The sequence below is a fragment of the Xyrauchen texanus genome, chromosome 47, assembly GCF_025860055.1.
Source record: "Xyrauchen texanus isolate HMW12.3.18 chromosome 47, RBS_HiC_50CHRs, whole genome shotgun sequence".
NCBI classification, from domain to species: domain Eukaryota; kingdom Metazoa; phylum Chordata; class Actinopteri; order Cypriniformes; family Catostomidae; genus Xyrauchen; species Xyrauchen texanus.
In genome coordinates, this window is record NC_068322.1 from 26,339,914 (window position 1) to 26,366,769 (window position 26,856).

Consider the following 26,856-nt stretch of genomic DNA (forward strand, 5'->3'; position numbering starts at 1 on the left):
GGTTTTATTTAAAGGCACAGTCGGCTGAGAGCTGCACCTCAATGTTACAGGTGATGATGTGAAACTATTCATACTTAAAAGAAACGGTCCAAATGTTCAGGACAAAAACAAAAACCCACATATTTAACATTCATTGTAAAAGTAGCAATTAAAAAACACAAATCCAAAAATAAGTGTCAACCACAGCAGTTATAATTAACTGTACAGTCATACAACTTGAATATCCAACACTTTTCTGTTTCACTGTGTTGTTTTTGATCACTTGAAAAAGTACACAATATTGAATATTTTTGCCTATTGGAATTTTGCAAGCAAACAACATGCCCCCTTCAAATTATAGTGGTAAATCAGCAACAGAAAGAGAGAGAAAGACAAAATCTACAAGGAGTTTAAATGTTCTAGATGGTTTTTAATTTCTTATTTTAAGAAAGATACAGAAGATTTGAATGACAGAATGAGTCTGTATGAGAATGAAAAAAGCCCATCAACTAATACAAGTGCAAAAGTTCTTTAGACATGTAGATGTTTGATATAACTTGTAAATAAGTTATTAAATAATAAAGATTTTCTTTCTTTTTTCTTTGACGTAAAACAAAATGAGGATATTAAAGATTCTACATGCACAACACCATGGCAAAAGAAAAAGAGCAAACGCATCAGATAGTTCGGGAAATATATCACTGCATGTTTGTAGCTATTTTTTTTTAATTGATATTAATTTATCGTCAGTGTGGGGCAATCGGGCATTTTCATACCCCAAAGTCAAGAGTTTTTAAATCAACCGTTTCACTAAGGACCAAACTGTTAAATGACAGCGCTGTAGCGTATGTGTGTAGCTGTGGCTAGTGGCAGTTTGTACACAGAACGGGGCATTATTAGTCCCAGGTAAAAGGGTTCATTGAATTTAGCCGGATGAACAGCAGCCTCCGGCGGCAATGGCAGCTTGTGGTTCATCGTCGACGATCTGAACGCCTCTTGCTCGTGTGCTCGTATGACTCGCACCATTCCCCCTCAATCTCTCATCTGCCTGAGCACTCTCCATCATACCTAGAGTGACATGTGAGGAAACAAAGACAAAGAAGAGTCATTCTCAAGAAGTAGTCAAATGTGTGCCAATTCATTATGAATCAAAATTAAACAGACACTGCAATTTGATATAGTGTGATTATTAAACTGGCTGCAATTCAAATAGTCTTCAGTAAATATATTCTATAGAAAATAATTAAAATGAAATTAAAGCATATGTTTGCTTTTTGCATAATTTCAAAACAAAATGTTGGTTTTACTGCGATGTACTATAAAATAGATTTGTAGACAGAAGAGATGACAATAACAACAATTGTAACTTCAGCTTATTAAAAACTATAGTGACCTTTTTTTGTGTAGACACACCCAACCCTGCGATTTACACAGACATGGCATGATCAGTAAATTAGTTTTTTTTATTTGATGCATAATATGGGACACTTAACTATAACAAGCCCAAAACACACCATATACTCTTATTTTGAAATGACAGAGACTTGACCCCATCTGTCACAATACTCTATTTTAAGTTCTTACCACATGACAAGATTTTTGTCAGAAAAAAATCAGAAAATGGTTTGAGTTCCAGAGCTGAGAAAGAATGTTATCAGTAATATTGTTAACACTGTTCTACATTACAGAGAAATACTAAACCATAATAATGAGCCTTTAAAATATCATTTTTACAAGCACACACAAGAAGCGAGCCGCAGCAACACCGGGAAAAGTGGTACTGATTCTGAATGTGTCAGAAAAGCCAGTAAAGAGACTGTCTGAACATTTTGTTCATTTATAGAGAGAAATGAACATTAAGTTAAACATGCAGTAAGTGAGGTACTAATTGAGCTTCCTCACTCCACACGAACATTTGGATAAGCCTAATAGCGCATATTTAATCAAGGTTATCTAATGTTAGAACGAGCGGCCATGCTAAGTGGCTAATGTTAGGCTACATACACGTTTACATTTACATTTACATTTACATTTATGCATTTGGCAGACGCTTTTATCCAAAGCGACTTACAGTGCAGTTATTACAGGGACAATCCCCCCGGAGCAACCTGGAGTTAAGTGCCTTGTTCAAGGACACAATGGTGGTGGCTGTGGGGTTAGAACCTGTGACCTTCTGATTAACAGCCCTGTGCTTTAGCCACTACGCCACCACCACTCGTTTCAAATGATACTTCTGTTATACATTTCATAACCTAATAAGGTACAATAAGAACAGTTTAATTTAGTCCATAGCTCACATATTTCGAGACCCTAAATTCCCTTCTAAATTTAGCATACCAAATATCCTTACATATGATGGTGTGAGAACGAGGTCAATTTAAAGCTCACTTCTAAATGTCGCATTGCCTTTATTCCCTACAGCTGGTTGGACGCTAGGTGGTACTATGAGATCATTTTCGGTAAACATGGTCAGGGTTAAGCTTACACAATAAAGCAAAACACCTGAATTTCAAACTTTGAACTTTATTTTTTTATTTATTTTAACTAAAATTTCAAATGAAACTGGACAAAAAATAAGTGCATTTAAAATGTGTTGTTCCTTTTGAAAGATGGCTTTACAACAGTTGTGAACATCTCTCTGGCAAAGAAGCTTCATCTGTGTATTCTCTACCCATCAGGTATTTCCCTATACGCGAAAATACATCATGTGTGTGAATAAATTCACTTTGTTACCTCCTTCACGATATATATATAACACACAATTACATCGGAAAACTCGGGCTGAGGGATTAGTGAATATTCTTGCTTTAGTGATTTTGCATTGAAAATTAAATAATTTATTATTATTTTTTTTAATCAAGTACATTTCTAAATTGAAATTGCACTCCAAACGAAACAGCAAATAAATATATAATAAAGTGATACAAATTATATAACCCCTTTTTATTTTACCTTCAGGCAAGAATCCGTCTAAACATGCTACTGCATTATCATCATTATACTTAATGATGATAATGATCACTGAAATATAAATCATGGTTCGGGGTGAATGTGTTTTTGTATTATTTTATACATTTTTAATTATTTTATATTGTTTGTATTATTTACAGGCTGCAGAGTTGCGTTCACAATAAACTAGGGATGCACCGAAATTAAAATTCTGGGCCGAAATCGAAAATCCAGGATGCACTTGGCCGAAAACCGAAACTTACTTTTATTTGACCTATTTATGTGTATAATTGTATTAATATTATACTTTTTCATTAATTTCATGAATTTAATGAATCTGAATTGAAAAAATACAAACCAATAAAATAAATCACACTTTTATTGAAAGTAACTCATATAAAATATATTAAAAATATATTAAATATTATTCTTCATTCAGTTCTGTAAAAATCAAATTTTACAGATTTTATTAACAATTATCCAAATAATGTAAAGTTTTAGAAAACTATTATATGCAAAACAACAGTCAAGTAATGAACTTAGCTAGCATCTTTCAAAAAGTTTAAATATGCAACAGTAATTTTGATTAAAACAAAAGGCAGAACACAGAATGGCAGAGGGCCTCTATTCCACTGATCTATATATACTATAATATATAATTATATATATATATCAGTGCTCTATTCTGTTTATGTAAACGTATGTACACTTTAAGTGAAAATGATTGTGCAAAACAACAGTGCAAAACAGCAGTAATTGAACTAAATCCAACCTAAACTGTAAACGAGAGATGTATCCTCAAGTGAAGAACAAGTTTAATGTAATTGCTATACACATCAAATTGGACCGCTTTCTATTTAAGTACAAGTGACAGGTTTCTCTTCAAGAACAAAAGTTGCTAAACTTTCTGACAGTCTCTCCTGTCAGAAAGCTCACCAAGAACATGAGATGCTGCACTGAACAGTCTCTCACTCTCTGTGCTGGTGCTTGGGCAGATAAATACCTGTGCGCAATCCGCGCAAGCAAAGGAAAGCGGTGTTTGTTTAAGCGACCGTAGTCAAGGGGATTGTAGCTTCTGGCATAGTTCAGCTAGATACGTCTCAAGTTGTGGTGTAGCTGCGCTAGTTGTGGCACTGCTGTGGATCGGGGCGCTTTCCTGTAGAATCTCTTGCTGTACTCTGTATATATATATATATATATATCTTGAAAGTTCTGCTGATCGAACACTGCAGATCGCAAATGTGATGTCCTTATCAGAAACTTTGAAGAATTTCCACACCGCTGACATGATCGGCCTTTGTTTGGTAGTGCCGTGATAAGGGGTAGATCGATCCAGAGTGAAATCAGAGCACTGAGGGGCGGGGAGGTATATATTTTCGGCGCCGAAATTTTGGTGCATCCCTACAATAAACTGTTCTGTGGAAATAACGTTCAACTGAATTCAAAGCACCTCCTGAACTGAGATGTCGCAGGTCATTTGCAGATCTATAGTTGGAGGCATGATAGCTGACGGGCTACGTTTCCATAGTCGCATTTGTTTTTTTTGCATGCCCTCACTTCAATTTAAAATACTCAAAATATGCATTCAAGACGACAGTAAATACAGCTGAATATTGTCAATGATAAAACATTTTGATACAGAAAATCCCCATGAAGCTTATTTTAGGGATGGGTAAGAGTACTCGGAAGTGACACCAACGAACAAGGCTGAATCCAGCTCCTTATTCGCCTAAATAACCATTCCAACTTAAAAAATGGTGGGTGGCATATAGGACCTCCCACTTATTGTCATTGGCTGTATTTTTTAAAAGGTACAGCAGCACTAAAAATCTGAGGCAGGTATTTGGCATTCTTTAAGCACCTTATATAAGACCCATCCATCCCATATTACATATTCATGTGAAAATCTGTGTTAAGATGACTAGACAAAATTTGCTATTGAGATTTGAATAAATCACTTTTATTATGAATCATCTAACATGTCATGTGTAACAATACTCACATACAGTAACTAACTCTGACTTTTAATAGTGGAGAATTTTATTCAGACAAATAGTCTAATCATTTGTCATTTATTTTGCTTATAATGGTTGTCGAACACGACTAATTCCATTATAAATTTCCTTACATAATAATGATGTAGAATAAGGACAGTGTAAATTAATTACTAGCTCACATACGGTTTACCTACATATAATGTTGGAGAACTGCGGCACATTAATCCGTATCGTGTACATTTATACTACCAAATTTCCTACAGAAGGTATGCCTTAAAATACATCTACAGGTACACCTCCAATTAACCAATCAGAAGCTAATTGGCTAATTGCCTAAACGCTTAGCATCACTTTTTTATTTATTTCCCAAGCTGCTTAAAAGGCACAATTAACAACAACAACAACTTACATTTATATAGCGCTTTTCTCAAACTCAAAGCGCTTTACATAGTATGGGGGGAATCTCCTCAACCACCACCAGTGTGCAGCATCCACCTGGATGATGCGACGGCAGCCATAGTGCGCCAGAACGCCCACCACACACCAGCTATTGGTGGAGAGGAGATGGTAGAGTGATGTAGCCAATTCAGGGATGGAGATTATTAGGAGGCCAATGGGGGAATTTGGCTAGGACACCGGGGTTAAACCCCTACTCTTTACAAGAAAGTGCCCTAGGGATTTTTAATGACCACAGAGAGTCAAGACCTCGGTTTAACGTCCCATCCGAAAGACGGTGCTTGTTTTTTTTACAGTATAGTGTCCCCGTCTCTGTTAAATTAACTTACTATATATAAACTTCAGACCCAGTGGAATTGTGATATATTCAATTAAAAGTGAAACAATCAATCAATTTGATCAGTGATGGTGCCAGGCACAGAGGATCAAATCTGCATAATATGAATTTGTAATGTTCTATCAAAATGTCAAATAAATGTTTTATTGTTTAGAAGTACAATAACAGAAGTGAAAAAATATTTAAGATAACCTGCAAGATAAACTTATTTTCCCACATCAGTCATATTGCCTTTTTTAAAATCTTGTCTTTATCTTTCATTGTGGCTCGCTTAAAATGTTGGCCTGTCATGTGTTTAACAGATCCAAGCCATCTTTATTGGAAATGATTTATTGTTTGAACAATAAAATAGCTTTTGTAACTCTTTGGACATCGTTAAAGCATAATTCCTGAGCAAAACATTAGCCTATAGTGTTTGGTTAAAATCGGTATTGGCCAAAAATGTCATATTGGTGCATCCCTAAGTTAGAATGAATCATAATTCAATATCACAATGCAATGATACAACATAACATGACTGAATTGGAACATTCGCTAGTTTGTAGCTGACTGTGATTTGATGCATGTTTTGTTCTTTTAGCTTTGAGATCTAAACAGTAGCAGTATGAGGCGTTACCTTTTGATCTTATTGAAATAATCACAATCTGATTTAATGACCAGATGGTACAGTCGTAAATGTGGCAGACACTCACGTTTACACAAGTCCAGAAACAGCTCCTCTATTCCTTTGTTTAATTTGGCTGATGTGTGATAGTGTTTTGCACCCACTGACTCTGCATACCTGAAAAGACAAAAGCATTGCATTTAGAGATGCAATAAAAACAATAAAGTCCATGCCACAATCCTCAAATACCAGACAAATAATGTGTTAACACAACTGAACAGACTGTAAAAACATAAAAACTGACTGGCATAAACAGTTGCATTCCTTCCACATACTGAATATCCCATGTTGCTGAGTTTTTCATGTGACCAGTCTTTTAGTGCAACACATGATTGTCATGCTATCACAGTGAAGTGTGCACGTTTAGTCTGAGAGATTTGTGATTCATGTGGCAGTGGAACAGTATCGCTGGAAATCTGGACATATTACTTATATAAAGTCTTACTTCACAAACCACTGATTTTCCTACCATACGAGCAATTCAAGCTTCAATTCAATGATATGAGAATATATTGAGTTCTTAGGACACTTTTTGAATGGTCTAATCAATGTTTTATTCATGTGCCTCAATAATGCTATTTACTACAAACTGAATTTCAATCTATATTATACAGTTATTACAAGAATTATCTTTTTTTGGGGGACTTTCTCAGCAAACAATGATGTAATTCATCAAATCATGTCATTCATTTGATAAAAAATATGAATTGATAGCCCTAATTTGAATATTTTAAGAATGATCATTAATCAAGTACACAACAGTACTACATCAGCTCAAAGTACATTGCAATATTATTTGATATCCATATTGCTTATTAAAATCATCATGTGATTCAATAAAAACACATTACAGACATGACGGATATACATACCCTTCTGCCTCTTCAACTGAAACATGTCTGTCTTTGTCCAGGTCAATTTTATTGCCTTATTTAAAAAAAGTAAACGTTTTTTTTTTACTATGAAGTCATAATGTGGAGTATAAATCATTAAGCATATGTTAACAAATGGTCAGAGTAAAAAGATGACTCACCTACTATACATAAACAGATTTCATTCCCCAACATTTTCTTTAATTCTTTTACCCAATTTTTCACCTGTGTAATGAAAAAGATAAATATCTGTGAGTAATTGACATGAAATACTGAAGATCCTGCAATGTGCCAATACACTATTTAAACAGCAAATTTGCTCAATATTTCATAATTATTATGTATGCAGCTTTTACTGATGATATTAAGAGAATACATGGAATATAAAATGAATTAGTGAGACAAAAAGAATATTAAAAATAGTAACATAAAAGGACATCAAATGTACACTCCCCTTACACTTTCATATCATTTTTACCTAAAATGTTGTTTTTGATAAATAAAAAAAAAAGGCCATGCTCACATTATGCATCAACTATCAATTCAATTTTATTTGTATAACGCTTTTCACAGAACACCATCCCCGAACAGGAATTTCGGGGTTCAATACAAGCTCATTCGACAGCATTTGTGGCATAACATTGATAACCATAAAAATTAATGTTCTAGTTCCAGTGAGACACTTCCAATGGAAGTCAATGGGGTTTAATCTGTAAACATTAAAAGTATAGACACAAGACATAAACAATATGCGTGTTAACATGATTTTACTGTCATTAAATCACTTACTAACCACATCTGTGTAAAGTTATAGAAAATTCTACAACTTTATTACTATGATGATGTAATGTCAACAAACCCTAAAACGACTGTAAAAATCACAAATTAAATTAAGTTTAATCCGAAGAATTAATGTAATTGCTTTTATAAAATTATAAACTTCACATTTCTGCCTTTAAACCCTACGAAAATTGGCCCCATAGACTTTCATTGTAAGTGTCTCACTGTAATCTTGATTTTTGCTTTTTTAAAGAAAAGGAGGGACGAGTTGAAATACATTTTTGCAGTAATCAACATTATGCCACAAATGCTGTATTAAACCTTGAGTATTTCTTTAAAGCAGCATTACAGAAAATAAAGCTGTAATACCTGTTCTTGTGCAGTTTAAATGAATAAAATTATAAAAAAAATATACTTTAAAAATGAATGGTCTTTAGTAAGCAAGCCAAAAGCTAATCAATTAAAAAACAATTACCTTCTTGATCTACAATCCAGGGGGGTTATGTTGTGTTTCGTAACACTGTATAAAACTTGATTAGGGATGTTAATGATTCATCAAAAATCGATTAAATCGAAATTAATTGTCATTAATAATGGTTAATAATCATTAATAAACAACATGCAATCACATGTTGATAAGGCCGCCACTAGAGGGCGCTTTGCACTGCATGTCACTTATCCAAATCACAGAAGATCCACACAGCCACAGATCAGAGATGAAGCGCGCTCAACGTAAACAATGTTGGAGCGTTTCTCTAAGATTGAAATGCAATGTTTTCTGCACACACCTTGATAGTGTTTTAAAGTACAATATGCAACAAGTGCAGAAAATGTTGGGGAGTTGCTAACTACATCAGTGACGCTACTAACTTAACTACATTTTTCAGTAGCATGACAGTAGCTCAGCTGCTTTTAAAACGGAGTAGCTTTTCAAGTAGCAAACTACATTTTCCTGCAAGTAGCGGTGTAGTGACCAAACACTACATGTTTTGGTCAGATTATAACTAAAAGCCATCTTTATTGGGCAGAATCCAAACTTCTACCAGCAAAGTATCTGACGAACTACCATTGTATTTCTGTCTGCTGCACACAATCATACTCACAATCACATTTTTAGTTACCGTGACGTCACAAAGTAAGAACCGTGTGGTTCTTCGGAGTAGCAGATTCAAAGGTGGATATGAGCTGTGCTCCAGTTTCTTTTAAGCATTATACTGTATTTTATATTGTAATAATGTTTGTTAAGGTAAGGCAAATAAAAACATATTTTAAATGGATGTCTATGGTATGGATAAATTAAATTATTGCTAAATTACTGCTTAAATTATTAGTTCACGTTAAGTAAATAATATGGCATATTCAATATTCAAACTTATAACAGCTGATTTAAATCGATCAAGTTACTCTGTTCAGTAAGACCTTTGGTGGCAAGAAAGGTGCCCATTAATCCCGTTAGATCTTCAATGGTGGTCTTGTTCATGTAAGATCATTTTTGGCCTCAGTGGTTGCACTTTGAAATTAAAAACAGTCATTTACTATCGGAGTTTGTGCGATTCGTGAAAATGTTCAATCTACCAATACCAGCTGCGTGGCAAATGGGTCTTATTAGAGCAGGCGTGATAACAATGGTGGTGATTCCTGACATATGATATCAGGCAGACTTAGAACAGTTCAGCCAAATTACTTTATTGCTATTTTGAACAAATCAAATTCACATTGGCATACTTATTAACATGACAAACCAAAACTGTTCAAACAACGCGGCAAACTCGCTTACAATGACTGAGGTCATTCACTTCATATTAAAGGCCATTGCACACTGACTCCGAAATTCTCATCCGAAATTTTCGCACGTTAAAAAAAAAATTCTACCTCACGTTATTTCAATCACGCTTGCACACTGCCTCCGAAACTTTCGTCCGTAATAAAAAATTCGGATCGGGTTCGATTTTCTGCGTTTTCGCATCCACAGCCAGCATTTTGAGAGGTTTTTGACAAATCGGAGCCACCGTACAAGTGACCGGCAAAATCCAGAATCGCGTCTGACAAGTTGATACACTTCGTCTCGCAGCACAAAGTACTGTATGAAAAACAAAATGCGGATTACAAAAACACTGAATATGCGCAGTCCTTTCAGTTTCGGTTTTCAATTCGATCAAGTGTATGTTCTCTCGATCGGAATAGAAAAGGAATAAACCTCCCCTTTCAATCAGATTGAAATTTTGGATCGATTTAGGTGTGATTGAGCAGCCAATTCGATTACTATTGTATTATTAGGGTACAAAATATAACCTGTATACAGCTGATCTGTCTGCCCAGCGCTTCCGCCGGCTGTGTGTGTGTGTGTGTGTGTGTGATAGCTGCCTTAGACATACTGCCAGTCTCTGTTCAGTATCGATTGGCTCACAGAAATTTGTAGTCTTCTTTTTAATGTGTGGCTCCAGTATCGCTAGCAAAGCATCAAACTTTTCCACAGACATTCTGATTCTGACGTAAATTTTGAATCGCTCAGGATAATTTCGCAACTCCTTGATAGGGAGCTGAAACTCTCCTTCCTCTCGGCGCAATCTCAGGATTGGATGGACCCAATATTTCCTCTTTCTTTTTCTCTTTTAAAGAAGAGAGAGGGCAACAAAATCATCCTCACTGCTTGACGAATCCATTTTGTATTTTTTGCGTTTTTTTCCGCAAAGGTTTAATAAATACGCATCGGACTCAAGTGTGCAAGGTTTCTGTGCGTGACGAATTTTTAGGCTGATGCACACGAAAAAACGCATACGAAAATTTCGGACTCAGTGTGCAATGGCCTTAACACTGTTTGAGATCTGCTTTTCGACATGAGCTCAGTGAGGTTCCGCACACTGTTCTACACTCACGAATGCTCTCATTAAAACCAAACCTGTCTAATCAATTATTTACTCTGAGTCTGTGCCTTGATTAGAACAGGAGCATTTCAGTTTTGTCGTGTTGCTCATTTTCAGTGTATTTAACATCTACGTTCAAAGTGAGCGGTGCAATATGCAATGAATCCGAAATAATAACAAAATGCTTTTTGCTCTTGTTCTAAAGCTTATTTTCAAGTGTCAGGTGATGTTTCTTCAGTATTAATTTTTCTGTGCAACGTGAACAGAGCTAGAACATAGAGCAAGCATTCTGGGCATTCAAAACTTGCGCATTAGTATCAGTAGTCATTACAGATAGGACAGAGGACTAATCTAAGTGGCTCTGATTGGCCATTAAAGTTTCATTGCTCAACTCAACTGCTGCATAAACACGTTATAAATAAAAACCATTGATGCAACAGGAGCAGACTTAAATTAAACGCTGTAATCATCAGTTTTCACGATGACATAATTGTAATCGCGATTCGTTTTTCAATTAATTGTGCAGCCCTAGCGCAACCTCTATATGTGACCTGTAAAGCTGGCACTTGCTTGTCAATGGCAAAAAAGTTAAAAAATACAATGAACAAGAACACAGGTGACACGAATCTCCATTACTATATCATCCATAAATATTATGTGACAAAATGTCAGGCCAAGGAGAGTTTGTCATAAAAATGGGATCTTTAGGGAAGTAGGGTACACCTAGGCAGGAAGACTGAAAAGTGTGAAGTATACATGTAGAACAGAAATATATTAAAATGGTGTTTAATGTCATGTTTAATTATCTTTTCTGGTTTTATTTGATTTTGTTTTATGGCCATTATAAAATGCATGAATGTTGCTATTCATTTAATGTATTAAATACATTTAATGTATTTAATGAAATAAATGTATTGTATTAATTACTAAATGTTATTAGTATTATAGTAACAAATATTGCCTCGTTAAGTAGCTTCATTGTATCTAGATACTTCTTTAAAGTAACTTGTAGTGTATCTAACTACTTTTTCTAAAGGGTAGCTTGATTGTAACTTTACTTTAAATTATGAGTAGCTTTTAGCTTGTCAAAATACAGTTTCAAAGTTGCTTCCCCAACACTGAGCACGGTTGGTATGCTGGTTTCATTTCAACCTACAAATACGTCAGTGATTGTCGGGAAAGCAAGAAGATACATTCAGCTGACATCTCACCATTATCTTACAAACGGTAAGTTAAGTACCGTGTTTACACAGTGTGTTATAATTTCAAGTCCAAAAATACGAAATATTCCACGATCCCACGATGAAAATGAACACAAATATGTACAGTATACAAGTGATTTTAATAAACAGCCTAATTCATTAACAGTAATTCAACTCAATTCATAGTAAACATACATCATTGTATTCAAATACACTGAACTTTGAATTTTTTGAAAATGTCTGAAAATTGACATCCCTAGTTGTTTCATAGCTTTCTTTTGACTGGGCACAGAATGATATTGAACATCAACATCCACAACAGTGACTGTGTTTGAGTATTTGTGATTTATTGCTGCTTGGTTCAAGAGTATATCTGCAGGCACGGCTATGAAGATATGATTATTTGATTGATGTCTTCCATGGTGTATATTAGTGCTAATGTTCACCTTCTGGAACGAGTCCTCATCTGTGACGTCATATACCAGAATGGCTCCATTTGAGTCTCTGTAGTAGATGGGTCCAAGCGCATGGAAACGCTCCTGACCAGCTGTGTCCTGTCACAAACAGAATGTGTGTGTGTGTGTGTAAACTGATGTAAATGTGCAACAATAGCTGTTTGAACTGCATCATGATAATGAAATAGTTATGAATATCTACAGTAAAAAGTCAAAGAAACAACACTATAACACTAGTAATGTGTATGCTTAATACACATACCCCTTAACATGTCATTTATTCATATTGAATTTGGAATCAATAAAATATATGACTTCCTTTAAGGCTGCATATACAAAACAGAAGTAAAATGACATGGATAATATTTTAAAGACTAAAATATTAACAAGCATTTAAAATAATTCTCAAGCCAATGGCTTCTAAACCATTTATTTGTCTTGTTGGCACGAGTAGCACCAGCACAATGCTAGCGACTGAATCCAGAGTAGACGTCACATTGATTATAATGGGAGCAATTTGCTTTTGTCGAGTCGCACCGCTCGTGTCTGGTGTAGATGGGGTGTCAGCACTTCAAGCAAAATAAGATGTTCTTTGCAAGTGCTTTTCATGTGGAGTTCAAAACAGCACAAATCATGTGAATTTGGCTTCACGATTGCTGTAGCAAATTGGATAGCCACGAATAATAAATCTCACCAGCACTCCACAAACTATAAGAAACAAAACTACACATGCCAAGCAGTTCATTTTCCTCAAAGACAACAGATTAGTGCCCGCTTTTCAAAAGACAAACTCTTATTTATCTTTAATTGAAGAACAACATCTTAAATCAAACAATGATGTGTGACTCACCCATATAGCCAGATTTACTCTCTTCCCTGTGATGTTGAGCTTCTTTGTGAGAAATGATGCCTACAAAGAAAAACACATGAATGACTATTATAGAAAAATTAATAACTGGTTTTATTTCACAAGGACAAGAGCATACCTCTTAAAATGAATACAGCCGATCATCCATATAAAACACACTTGCTATTAAAAACAAGCACAAAACTGCCTCCTACTTATTAACATGTCACAATGAGTTCATGAGAATTATGAGCAAACCTATTGTGACATAGGTTATATTAAATAAATAGGCTTTAATTATCCATAATCCATTCAATCATGACAGCAGATTCCTGATAAATGTCCATATTGCAAATCTGTAATGGGTTTCACACTGTAACATGGATTAACTATTATAGTAAACTGACATTATCTTTATTCTACACTGAACAATGTTGATTAAAAACTAATGAGCAGTCATAATATTTAATGTGGCTTTATTTAAGATACAATTCAAGAAATAAGAACATTCTAACATATTACTCAAAAGACGTTACCTATAAGATAAATACATTTTAAGTTTATTGCAAAACATTCAGACATACAAAATATATACACACACACATTAGGGCTGGGTGACATGGCAAAAAATATTATCACAATATTCTTTAATCATATCATTCGATATCTATATTTATCACGATATTCAATCACATTTGTGCATTTTTTTTCATTTCCAAACAAAGAAGAGAAAACAAAATCTTAAAACAGTCTAAATAGTCTTTACAAAACTGAGTTAGGGGCCCAGACACAGCCACTGCAGTGGTGTCTGAGGGATCTTCTGTGAAAATATTACAATACTTTATACAGTTTATCAATTGAGTGCAGTTGGATATGAATGTTATAAGATGATCTGTTTATTTTGAATCATAATTACAGTATATATATATATACACACACACACAAGTATGAGGGCATAGAAGCCCTTGTGACTGAGGAATGATACTGTATGGGGGTTCAGGGGTATCTCCGAAGAGAAACTTTTGAAAATGTAAAACTCTGAATGGACCATTTTTCTACTTTCATTAAAGTGAGAAAGTCTAGGCTACAAACTAGTTATTGTTTTGTCTTTCATCCTTTTCAGAGATGATGACATCTGAATAATTTCACAAAATTAAAACAGAAATCTATGTTTATTATTAAAGGCTTGGAAAAGGCATGCTGATTAATAAAACAAAATTTAGAAGGAAAAAACGTTATGGTCTAAATGCGCTCTGGAAACACGCACCTCATGTTTACCCTCAATGTGGGGAAAAGAGGATGCGGGTGCAGCCCGGGACAGGGCATCATTGAAGCATGTTTCAGTGCTAGAGAAATATATTCAAGAATACAGCGCAGAAAGATCAGATATGATGTAACTGGCGCTGTTGTTTTGTCACGCTGCTCACTAGAGACAATGAGAGGGCACAGGCTAAATGCAGAAAATTACTTAAAACCTTATCATCGATATCATGGAGTTTTTTTTCTCGTGATATATATTGATATCGTTTTATCGCCCAGCCATACAGTATGTATGTATACATACATACACACACACACTAGGGTTGAAACGATTAGTCGACGTTATCAACAACGTCAACAATATAAAATTGTCAACAAAAATGTACACTGACGAATAGTCATTTGATCTCATTTAACGTAACGTGAGATCACATTAAACTCTTTATGATGATGCGTGAGAGCAGCACTGCAGTTCACGTCTGACTGAGGAGAGGAAGAATTACACAGATCACAGTCCAGATGCACTCTAACCTTTCCAAACAGCTTCAGCTGATGTAGATCCCAAATTATGAAGGAATTATAATGCAAAAATTCTAAATAAGGAAATACAAAACGCACTCTCATTGTGGAGCCGGAGCTCTTTAACGGAAACACCCCGACATTACATCTTTAATGCGTTATAGCTTTATTAAAGTTCAAATAATACAGAAGCAGATCATGTAAATAACTCAGAATCTGGCATTTTTCTATGAGTTTTGTGAATGTCCGATCTAAGGGGGAGAGACTAAAACTGCACCCAGCTGATGTACACACTGTCACGGGACGCTCATCACTCGAGCGTGCTTAATGCAGCTAGATTATAACATGATGACTCATGACTTTTTCAATCATAATATGCATTTTTTATTGTGAAGAAAATTGTCAATACACAGCTTTATTAATAAGAGAGAGTTTGTTTTTTGTGAGTTAAAGATGGATTGAAATGAACAGAAAGGTGAGAGAGAGTGGTCTTCGCCACATTATACACGGCAACAAAATAGGTTTTTGATTTGGCTTGATTTCCAATATAATTATGTAAAACTTTTTAAATAACATACATTTTTTAACTGACAATGTTGAATATAATATTAAAAATACAAATATTTAAAAATATCTTAAAATCCTTTAAAAAAAAAAAAAAGATGCATTCACCTGAGCAATAGCATATAAGATATTTAGACTCGCTTTTAGAGAATAGATCTTCAATATTTACATTTATTTACATTTACATTTATGCATTGGGCAGACGCTTTTATCCAAAGCGACTTACAGAGCACTTATTACAGGGACAATCCCCCCGGAGCAACCTGGAGTTAAGTGCCTTGCTCAAGGACACAATGGTGGTGGCTGTGGGTTTTGAACCAGCGACCTTCTGATTAATAGTGGGCTAAAGCACATGACTACGCCACCACCACAATATAAGTATCTTTAGTCTTTACTGCACTTACAGAAGTATAACCAAGTAAAATATACACTTATTTACAAAATACACTTACTGTATATTTAAGATTCATTCTCTTAATTAAATGAATGTTGTTGTAAGGATTTTTAGAAACGTTTTAATGGAAAACAAGACAAAAACACTTGATGATAAAATGATTTTTTTGCAGTGAATTTCATTACTGAATTAAACTTAATAAAAAGTATTTTTCCCCTATAATTTTGTGAATGTCATTTAGAAGTATTTTTAAAAGATGATTTTGTCATCTTTATTGTTAGTAAGCATGTTTAATACAACCTTTTAAGCCAAGGCACAAACTGAATGTTCTTTTAAAAGTTAATAATTAATCATTGCAATATTTGCAGAATAGTCAAATAATCGTTAGTTTAGACGATAATCAAAATAATCATTGCAGCCCAACTATCATCAAGTGGGCTATAACAGCAAATAATACACAAGCATGTTTAACATACTAATTACATAAACATTTAATTGTTAGTACCATTAATTAATATAAGTGATGTATTAATTCAGAATACAGAAGTTATAGTAACTAGGAACTTCATAGCATATAATAGCAGTTATGATCGATTATTAAAATTGTTGACTGAGGCTTCTCTCTTTTCAATTGACTGTCAATTTTAACTGTTTAAAGATTTCAATGAATTATTAAAGCTGCGAGCAGCGATGACGGGCCCAAGCCGGTGGCACCGCCACCCCGGTGCCTTTAGGGTTGCTGTGCACGATGGGCAATAACGTAACCTCGCTTTGACTGTCGAGAAGATGTGTGCTGTAGAGCTCCAACGAACATTCGCAACGACAGCTCTCGACCTAGTTAGAAGCATTTCTTGTTTGCATGACATGTGGACTTAATAAATCCTTATCTTGAGCCAAATAAACAAGCTGACATTCAGTACAACCTGTGTCTTTTGTTTAGAACACATACAAATGTTATTTATGTACCGCTTTTGTACGGTACATAAATAAATAAAGCACCGTTTTTGAAGACTGCGCATGTGCGAACGTGCTCTACTATGTAAGAACGAGCCGATTATTGAATCTGGAAATGGGTGGGGCCTGTAACACCTTTAGGAACCAAACGTGCAACACTCATAAATACCGGTTGTAAATCACATTCCCTCACTGCGTCTTTGAGATGGCTTCACGTGTTTGGATCGTCGGCAGTTCCATCATCCGCACACTGCATACTCGCTTCTGTGAGCAGCGCCTGGACGGAAACCTCGGTCTTCAGTGTGAGATCACCTGGGACGGCAGAGGAGGCAGACTCTGGGAGCAGCTGTTTCCAGCACTGCGCTCTCTCAGGGCCAAAGCTCCAGCTCCAGATATTCTCATTATTCACCTGGGAGGGAACAGTTTGTGTCGGGTGGGCCGCAACCGCCTCGATTTTCTTCGGAAATAAAGAGTGACCTGACCGAAGTCTTACAAATGTTTCCCAGAACCAGGCAGGTGTTTTCTGGCATTTTACCCCGTCTAAATTGGAGAGGACAGACTGGCAGGACTGGCTATGGCATTGAACGGCCGGCGGTGGATCAACGGCGCCATGTCTGGCTTCTTGGCAGAGAGGCAGATGCGCTGCATTCACCACAGAAACATCGGCTTGTTCCATCTGTGCAGAGACGGAGTCCACCTGAGACCAGAGGGAAACCAGCTTCTGCCGAGCAACCTCCGAGAAGCTCTGCAGGTGGAACTCAGAAGATGAAGCAACAAATGTCCTTTTAAGGGCAGCAACAATGGCTCTTTTAAGAGCCACATTCACTCATTCAAATAAAAAGCATTTTCCAAGTGTGTGAAATTCGTTGTTCCTCACCTTACTTGATGTCAGGTTTCAGATGACTTGTTTTTAAATAAAAATGTTGATTCCTCTTATCCATTCCTTTGTAAGCATTTCAATATAACTTTCAAACCATTTAAGAATCGTGCGCTGTTTTCTGTGCTGACCACAATCCAAAACGTGCCATAAAGCAGCGGTGCTCAAACTTTTTTGTTTTGGTTTATTTATATAAAGACACAGAGAATATTACTTGCCTTACCTGATTAGAATTATAAAAAAATAACTAGGGAATCACTAAAACGAGAGAATTATTCTTATTTGATGATACTCTCAAAACATTCCACAACAAATCCTTGAAATTGAATGATATTCAGAACAGAAGACGAATAAAAAAACGCTCTCTTTACAATCAAAATGTTTTTACATTTGCGATGTATTTGGATGCTAAACTATTCTTTATTATAGGCTTTGTACTTTACTCACGCTCCAATACCGACGTAGAAAATCATCCGCTTTACATGCGTAAAAATATGCTTGGAAACATCACAGTGGAGCGGTGCTTACTGTGAATGATACTGAATTGTACTACTGACTATTTAAACTAGGGCTGGGCGATATGGCAAAATATATTATCACGATATTTTTTCCATATTGATCGATATCGATATTTGTTACGATATATAATTTAATAATGCTGCCCGTTTGAAAAGTATACTGATAATGATGCCTGAAGAAACCAGAAGGTTCAATAGTTGAACTATATAGTTTATTAACATAAATAAATAACAATGCAAACATTTAACTGTGCAAACATGGATTGGTTGAGAATATATTTTGTTATAAAAGAATATTGATAAACTTTAAATCTAAATGTTAACATTTTACTTTTAGCAAACATGCTTTATCTGCCTTGACAAAACAATGCAAGTTAGCTTGCCTTGTAACTGATTATAAAATATCAAACTAAAAGCTGTGACTACAGTACTATCACATCAAATTTCTTTGGCAGGGCAGCAAACATTTCAAAATGTTTGCAGAGGTACAACCAAGACAACAAATGTAAACAAGTGAACCACAAAGTCCCTGGCAGATTTAAGTACTTAACTGTCAGATAAATAAAATATTAATTGTGTACTGGTTTTAAATATCTCAAATGTTTTAGAGGTAGCAATCTGAGTAAAAAGTGCAAAATGTAAACATTGTAAACCAGTCAGTATGCTACACCTTTTAGGTAGTGCTCGTCATATGTAACCCTAATTACCCTATTATAGGTTTTTTGCCAGAAAGACTAGTCTGCAAAACTTTTGGACGGAGTAACATTAACATGGGCCCGCATTTTCATACTCTCGGTGTGGTCGCTGGGATGGTACCTTTTCAGGTGACCGAAAAGGTTTTATTTGTTGTGTTTCCCGTCTTGGTTATCACCGACCGACGGCATATTTCGCAGACCGTCTTTATTTGCGCGTCGTCGCTTTTCAGATATCCAAACCACTTCCATATAATTGACGTCTTGTTACCTTTTTTGTCAACAATTTCCTCAGCTTTGGAAGATAGTTCGAGTTCGTCGTTTCCACTCATTTTTTCTTTACACTCACTTTCTTCACTCAGTGTTGCCAACTATTTTCAATGGAAAGTAGCTAAAGCCTGCTCGAAAAGTAGCTAAATGTCGCCAGATGACGTCATGCGTCATTAGCATATTAATGACGTCATCGCGTCGAATTTGCATTCTGCCTAATTTGTCGGTACTGTACCCTACTTCAGTTTATAATAACGGTTATCTCCCCTAAACCGTGCTCATACTGTTTTTATATAAGTATATAGCCGAATGTCCAGTAAAACGGTTCTGAATTACATATTTTCTGTTAGACAACGGAACGGAACGGAACTTAGCTAACGTTACATGTTTATGAGTTTGAAGAAGGTTTATTGTTGTTTTTGGATAAGTAAAATGTATAGAGTCTGTAAATATACGATCTGAAGTCGGAGAGTTCAGAAACCGAACCGGAATGAACTGATTAGTAGTGAATATAAGCGCATGCCAAGAAAAAACGGTCAAATTAAATGTTTTGAATTAAAACAAAGGAGAAGGCAGCTGCTATGTGATCACTGATTGGTTCCTGCTAACACAGCGTGCACATGCGCAGCTCATTCATGTCTATGTCCGCTGGCGTGCAGTCAAAGGAATGTGCTGCTCCTCTCAGCCGCTCACTGAACAGAGCAGGCGCAGCGGGGAAGTAAGACCTCACGCTTGCAGTACTGGCGATATTTGGAATTTGGAAAGTTGCTAGGGTTTGTCCAAAAAGTCGCTAGATTTGTCGCTAGTCGCTTTTTTGAAAAAATGTCGCTAAAGGGGTCTGAAAAGTCGCTAAAAATAGCGACAAAGTCGCTAAGTTGGCAACAATGTCTTCACTGCCGGTAGCTCAAACAGTGCTCTGCTAGCAAATGGGCGTGTACTTAGACGCACAAGCCAAAATCTGCGTTCTGACTGGCTGTTGTCCGTTTATTTCTGCTTTGTAATAGGCTGTTAGGTCTATCCATATCGAGTAAACATGTCAAAAGTTTATCATCGTAGTCTAAATAAATATTATCGCGATGCCATATCGAGATCGTTTTATCGCCCAGCCCTAATTTAAACAGAGTAATTTTTATATGTTAGGTTTACTATTTTATTATTATATTTTATTGCGGATATAATGAACAGGCTGCGATGTCAAGATTGCAATGATGGAGTGTGTGTGTGTGTGTATTTGTAACCTTAAGTAATCATGGTTTATTTATTCATTTATTTATTCATTTGTTCTTTTATTTATTTATTATTTAACATGCATGTGTGCATTATTAAAAGTACCATTGCAGCAACGAGAACGGGTCTGAGCCAAATTATGTTAAAGATAAGTTCTGGTGATCAGATAAGAGTAAATCGAGAGTTAGCGATTAGCTCATCTGATTGGCTACATGAAGAAGGTGGACCCGCCCTCCACTTCGCACTCCCGTTGGAACTACGTCATTTCAACAACAAATGGTAGATTTATCAGAAAATTAATCAGAAAGAAAATCAATCGCAAAGATCGCAAAACAATAATTATAAAAGTGGTTGTTTGCTGCCATTTTTTTTTGTTTTCTTAAAAACACAAGCATCGATGTTTTATCACAGGTTTACAATAAAAATAAGAGTGTGATTTCAAAGCATTTTGAAATTTGATCATCATTCTCGGACGTTTTGATACGTTCGGATCGATCAGCCCATCCCTACTTTCTTTAGACATATGTTTCATGTGTTGGTTTTAATAAAGACTCGGAGTACTCATAAAACTCACAGAACGAAATATGCGTCACACTTTACTGCGTTCTCAACAACATGTAAGTCTTCTTCATACGTTAAAACAACGAGAATACAGAAAATAGGCTTAGAACTCCACCTAGTGGTTATATTATAGAATTAAAGGAGAAATTACATGAGACAGCTTTATAACTGAAATGGCTTTAACTGAAATAGACTAAAGTTTAATATAACTATTCTGATAAGTGTATATTTCCAACATCATGTTTGTGTTATCAGTTTCTGTAAGTTTTTGTGACGTGTTTCAGAAAGATAATGGCTTAGACAGAGCAATAGTTTATTTTCATCTTAACCGGACATTAAAGTTGATCACTGCAATAATTCATAATTCAATATATTGATACCCGATTTCTTTATCAACTGTTTGTTCAATTGAGACATAAGGGGTGATTTCAAAGCATTTTGAAAGTGACACACTTCCTTCTGCCAGTTGGTGGCGCTATAACTTTGACTCACAGTAGTCACATCCATGTGACACACTGCTGAAGTTTCATCGAGATCAGTTAATATATGCAAAAGTTATAACACACTTCCTTGCTTTTATGCTTCCTTTGTGTGCTTTTTGGAGCTTCAAAGTTCATTTGCAATGTGTTCCACATTCAAACCAAAATATCTGACTCTAGGTCAAAGTATGAAACCAATACCCCACTTTTGTCTGAAGGTGGCGCTACTGAGCCCCTGCACCAGGCATCAAAAAAAGAAAATTCAAGTTTGAAGAGCTGCCACAACAACAGTATTTAAGATATCAATAATCCTTTCACATGTCAACATCTGCCGTGTGTTTACATTACACACCTAAAGTTTTAAGTAAATCGGGTAAAAATAAGAGGGTGATTTCAAAGCATTTTGAAAGTGACACACTTCATTCAGACCAGTTGGTGGCGCTATAACTTTGACTCACAATACTCACATCCATGCGATCGGCCTCTTACAGCGAACACACTGCTGAAGTTTCATCGAAATCAATTAATGTATGCAGAAGTTATAACACACTTCCTGTTTCTCTTTTCGCACCATCATTTCGTTTCCTCGCCACGGCCAAACCGTTCGAGATATCAAAAATCCGCTGTCAATTTTTCATCCTCAATGTCTTGACTTCATGCTGACCGAGTTTCGTGGCGATTGGTGGAATTCTCTAGGAGGAGTATTTCACATTCCATTGCATGCGTTTCCAAAAACCCTAAATAGACGATTTCCTGTTGGGCTGGGATAAAAGTAAAAGTATAAAGGATATATGAAACGATGAGATCTATATGTGTACCGAAGTTTCATATTATTACATGCAAGCGTGTTTGATTTATGGACCAAGTTTTCGGACCCTGTTCCAGGGGCGCTGTCGAGCCCCCTGCCACGCCCAGGTACCAGCTTCAGCCCGGCCCTAATGGCCGCGGGTTCTGACCCGTGTGCAAAGTTTCAAGAGTTTTTGAGCACGTTAAGAGCCCCAAAAGTGCCCCAATAGTCGTAAAAAAAAAAAAATAATAATAATAAATATAGCTGCGAGCAGCGATGGCGGGCCCAAGCCGGTGGCACCGCCACCCCCGTGCCTTTAGGGTTGCTGTGCACGATGGGCAATAACGTAACCTCGCTTTGACCATCGAGAAGATGTGTGCTGTAGAGCTCGCATAAGTGTGTGCTCTGCAAAAGTGCGCATCGAGGGTACATATCGACCACAAAGTATGCGTGAGCACCCTTCCGATACCTAAAATGAAAAATGAGACACCCTACGGTCTCATGGAGTTAATGGACACATGGAATAAGTACACAAGACTGAAAATTCATATGAAGCGTGCCATTTAGGACAGGGCCTATGACTGTGAACCACAATAGTCACATCTATGAGATAATTCAAATGTAGAATAATTTTTGATGTCATAGGATGTCATAGGTCAATATCTTTTGCAGCACTTAAATGTGTTAATCCAGAAGGCCAGTATTTATCTGGAGGTCTTTGTACAGGTTTATCAATGTAATTATAATTTACGCTTATGTGTTCCTATGATATGCAATGGAAGTACATTTTTATGTTTAACATGGGTGTATTCACAATACATAGCATACGTATATAATATCTTAAGATTATTTATCATTATGTTAAGTACATCACACAAATGTGACTGTATTCACCTGTAATGTCTCCAATAAGTACAGTATATTGGCCTGTATGGCCATGATATATTGCCTTAGCTAGACTTTAGCTAACCTATTACATTAGCTAGTAGCTCATGAGTCATGAATGTTAGCAAGACACAAGTTAACTATATTTGCTTTTGGCTAATTAGCTGTATAGTCGAGGCACTGTACACCACGCGGAGGGAGGGAGGGAGGGCGGGCATCGACAAAATCTCATCTACCAACCTGATGTTTTGATTTTTTATTTAATAAATATATTTGTTTGACAGGAAGCTGTAGCAAACAGGAATATATATATTAATTTATTTATTAAAAAATAAACACCCCAGAAAAAGGGCACTTTCTCTCGAGGAAGAAAAAGGGCAGGTGCTCAAGCCCCCTTTGATGTCTATGTGTGCACGTGCCTGAGGGTGAGTAAATGATGAGAGAAATATCTTTTTGGGGTAAACTCATTTTATTTGAAAGACTATCTAGGTACATAATAACACTGCATTGCTGTGACTGTTTATACCAGGGGTCACCAACACGGTGCCCGCGGGCACCAGGTCGCCCCCAAAGACCACATGAGTCGCCCGCAGGCCTGTTCTAAAAATAGCACAACTCAGCTGCGTATAAAATTTTATTTTATTCTGTTGCTATTCATTTTTTTTTTTATCACACTTGCATTTATATAGATTTAAAAAATTAAAATATCTTAAAAATATGTTTCTTATACATGAAGTTTAGATAAGTTTAGGTGAACTCTGATGTACTCCAGTTCAGTCAGTATTGTGCGTGTGACAATACAGTGCTCGTGGAGAGTAGGCTAAGCTAGAGGGCTTAGCTAAGATTGGCGCTGAACGTAGTTTCTTACCCCAAAAACATGGCAGAAAAAGAAAGAAAACATATCACTTTCACAATGAATGGGAGTCGGGAGTTCTTTTTACGACTGTGAAAGAAACCTGCGTGTGTCTTATATGCGGAGCGACTGTGGCAACGGCAAAGCGGCAAAATGTGGAGAGACACTTTACTACTGAATCACAAAAACTACTAACTACCCAATCGGAAGCGCACTACGGGCAGAAAAAGCCCTTGAGCTAAAGACAGCTTTGGGTAAGCAACAAGCTTTTTTCACAAGGCCGCAAAAAGTCACAAAAAGCAACCGAAGCCTCTTTTAGAGCTACGCATTTCCTGATCAAGAAGAAGAAGGCATTTTCAGACGGAGAAGTTGTCAAAGAAGCAATGATGATAATTGCTAACACTGTACTTAAAGACGAGAAATATGGAAGCGATGTAATCGCCACTCTCTCCGACGTCCAACTGGGGGCATCTACGATGGCTAGACGAGTGTCAGCTTTGTCCAGTAACTTGGTCGATCAGCTGGACCGGGATCTGGTGAGGTGCAGGTGGTTTAGCATCCAGTGCGACGAGTCCGTGGACAGCACAGCGCAGCTGATGGTTTTATCCAGATGGTGTTTGAAGATTTCTCCACAAGAGAAGTACTCCTGACACTACTGCCCATAAAGACAACTACGAGGGAGTTGACATCTATAACACAGTGAAGGAGTTTTTCGTGCAGAAAAAGGTACCATTGGAAAAGCTGGTAGCGGTGACCACATATAGGGCTCCTGCTATGATTGGCCGACATGCAGGTTTCATCAGCTCACTGTAAAGGTGACCCAGACTTCCCAAAATTTCTGCATTACCACTGCATCATTCACCAGCAGGCATTGTGTGCCAAAGTGATCGGCTCTGGGCACGTGATGACTCCCGCTATGAAAATCATACACAATATCCGCTCCAAAGCAAAAACAGCACAGGATTTTCAAAGTGCTATTGGAGGAGATGGCAGCTGAATATGGTGACCTGCTACTACACACAGAAATCAGATGGCTCAGCAGAGGACGAGTTTTACTTCGCTTTTTGTCACTTTTGGGTGAAATCAATGAGTTCATGCAGTCCAAAGGCAAAGACGTCTCACTGCTAGAGGACACAGAGTGGACACTTGACATTGCATTTTTGATGGACATTACTGGGAAACTAAACCAATTAAACTTTGAGCTGCAAGGTAAAGGCAAGAATGTTGTTAATATGATAAGTGCTTTAAATGCATTTAAAGCCAAAATGAACATTTTCTCTCTGGATCTACAGAGAAAAAGGTGCTGCACTTTCCCTCTGTGCAGTCAGTGCTGAAAGACAATGCTTCTGCATCTGATACATTTGACAAAGTTGCAGACAAGTACTATGAAGTCATAAACAGACTTGGGCAAGAGTTTGAGAATAGGTTTTGTGACCTAGATCAGCTTGAGCCATGTGTATCATTCATTTCCATTCCTTTCATGAATGTGGACACAACAAGCTTCGCTGAGCAACTAAGTACAACGTTCAACTTGGATGCTGGACAGGTGGAGATTGAAATCATAACATTGCAAAATGACCTCCACCTCAAAGCCTACAAGGCTGCACCAAACTTTTGGTGCCTTGTTGACACAGAGAAGTACAGTGGTGTGTGTGTGTACAGCAGCTATGAAGGTTGCCAGCCTGTTTGGTTCTACCTATCTATGTGAATCAGCATTTTCTGACATGAACTTCATCAAGAACAAACACAGAACACGCCTCACTGATGCACATCTGAAAGAGTTACTCACAGTTGCAGTGTCAAGTTACACACCAGATTACAATACAATGGTAAACAGCATGCAATGCCAGTCTTCCCACTAACAAAGAAAATTATACCAGATGTCAGTGGCAACATGTCAGTGCCATGGCAAAGTTTAATTAAAATATTGAAGAATTGTTCAATTTAAAATGTGTTCATGACATGTAACAGTTATTATTTTATTAAAAATACAGCAGATTTAGTCATTAGTTCAAAATGTGACAAGATTTATTTAAAAATATTTAAGATTTTTCACTACATTACAATGTACATAATTGATAACTTTTTGAAACATGGTGCAACATAGTTCATGCTTTGTTTAAAAGGTTTGTCAGTGGCTAGTGAAAATGGGACATTTTTCCTAAGAAATGTAATGTAAGTGATCATCTGAACATTTTACAATTACTGAGATAAATAGAAATAAAGTGCTGAATATTGATATCTGTTTCCCACCTTGTCATTGTTGGTAATTATTGTAAGAAATCATTAACGTGATCAGAGTCTTTACATTATTAATAATGTATAAGGCAAACTAAGCAAATTTGTTATTTCAGAAGAGTGTATCAAACTGGTAGCCCTTCGTATGACTCAGTACCCATGAAGTAGCTCTCAGTATCAAAAAGGTTGGTGACCCCTGGTTTATACATTTCAAAATGTACAAGCTCACACTTTAAATGGTCAGTGCTTTGATTTTTAAATCATTAAAATAGCAACAGATCAGAGAAGAAAAATGGAGATTGAGTGATTATTTTTACATTTTACATGCCATTCAAAAACGTGGCATTTTACAGCGTAAGAGAGAAATTAAAAAACT

The 26,856-nt window shown here is 36.4% G+C and overlaps 1 protein-coding gene across 1 annotated transcript in view; it reads right to left on the bottom strand.

Annotated features, from left to right (window-relative positions):
• Positions 1 to 329: 329 nt before the first annotated feature.
• Positions 330 to 26,856, bottom strand: part of LOC127639258 (ras-related protein Rab-21) — a 46,701-nt gene continuing 20,174 nt past the window's right edge. Inside the window, exons 2-7 of the mRNA XM_052121175.1 lie at positions 13,406 to 13,465; positions 12,547 to 12,654; positions 7,416 to 7,479; positions 7,255 to 7,309; positions 6,411 to 6,499; positions 330 to 1,047 (exon numbers count right to left, since the gene is read on the bottom strand). Of these exons, the coding sequence (XP_051977135.1) occupies positions 905 to 1,047; positions 6,411 to 6,499; positions 7,255 to 7,309; positions 7,416 to 7,479; positions 12,547 to 12,654; positions 13,406 to 13,465 (519 nt within the window). The 3' untranslated portion in view covers positions 330 to 904. The remainder of the gene's footprint in view (positions 1,048 to 6,410; positions 6,500 to 7,254; positions 7,310 to 7,415; positions 7,480 to 12,546; positions 12,655 to 13,405; positions 13,466 to 26,856) is intronic.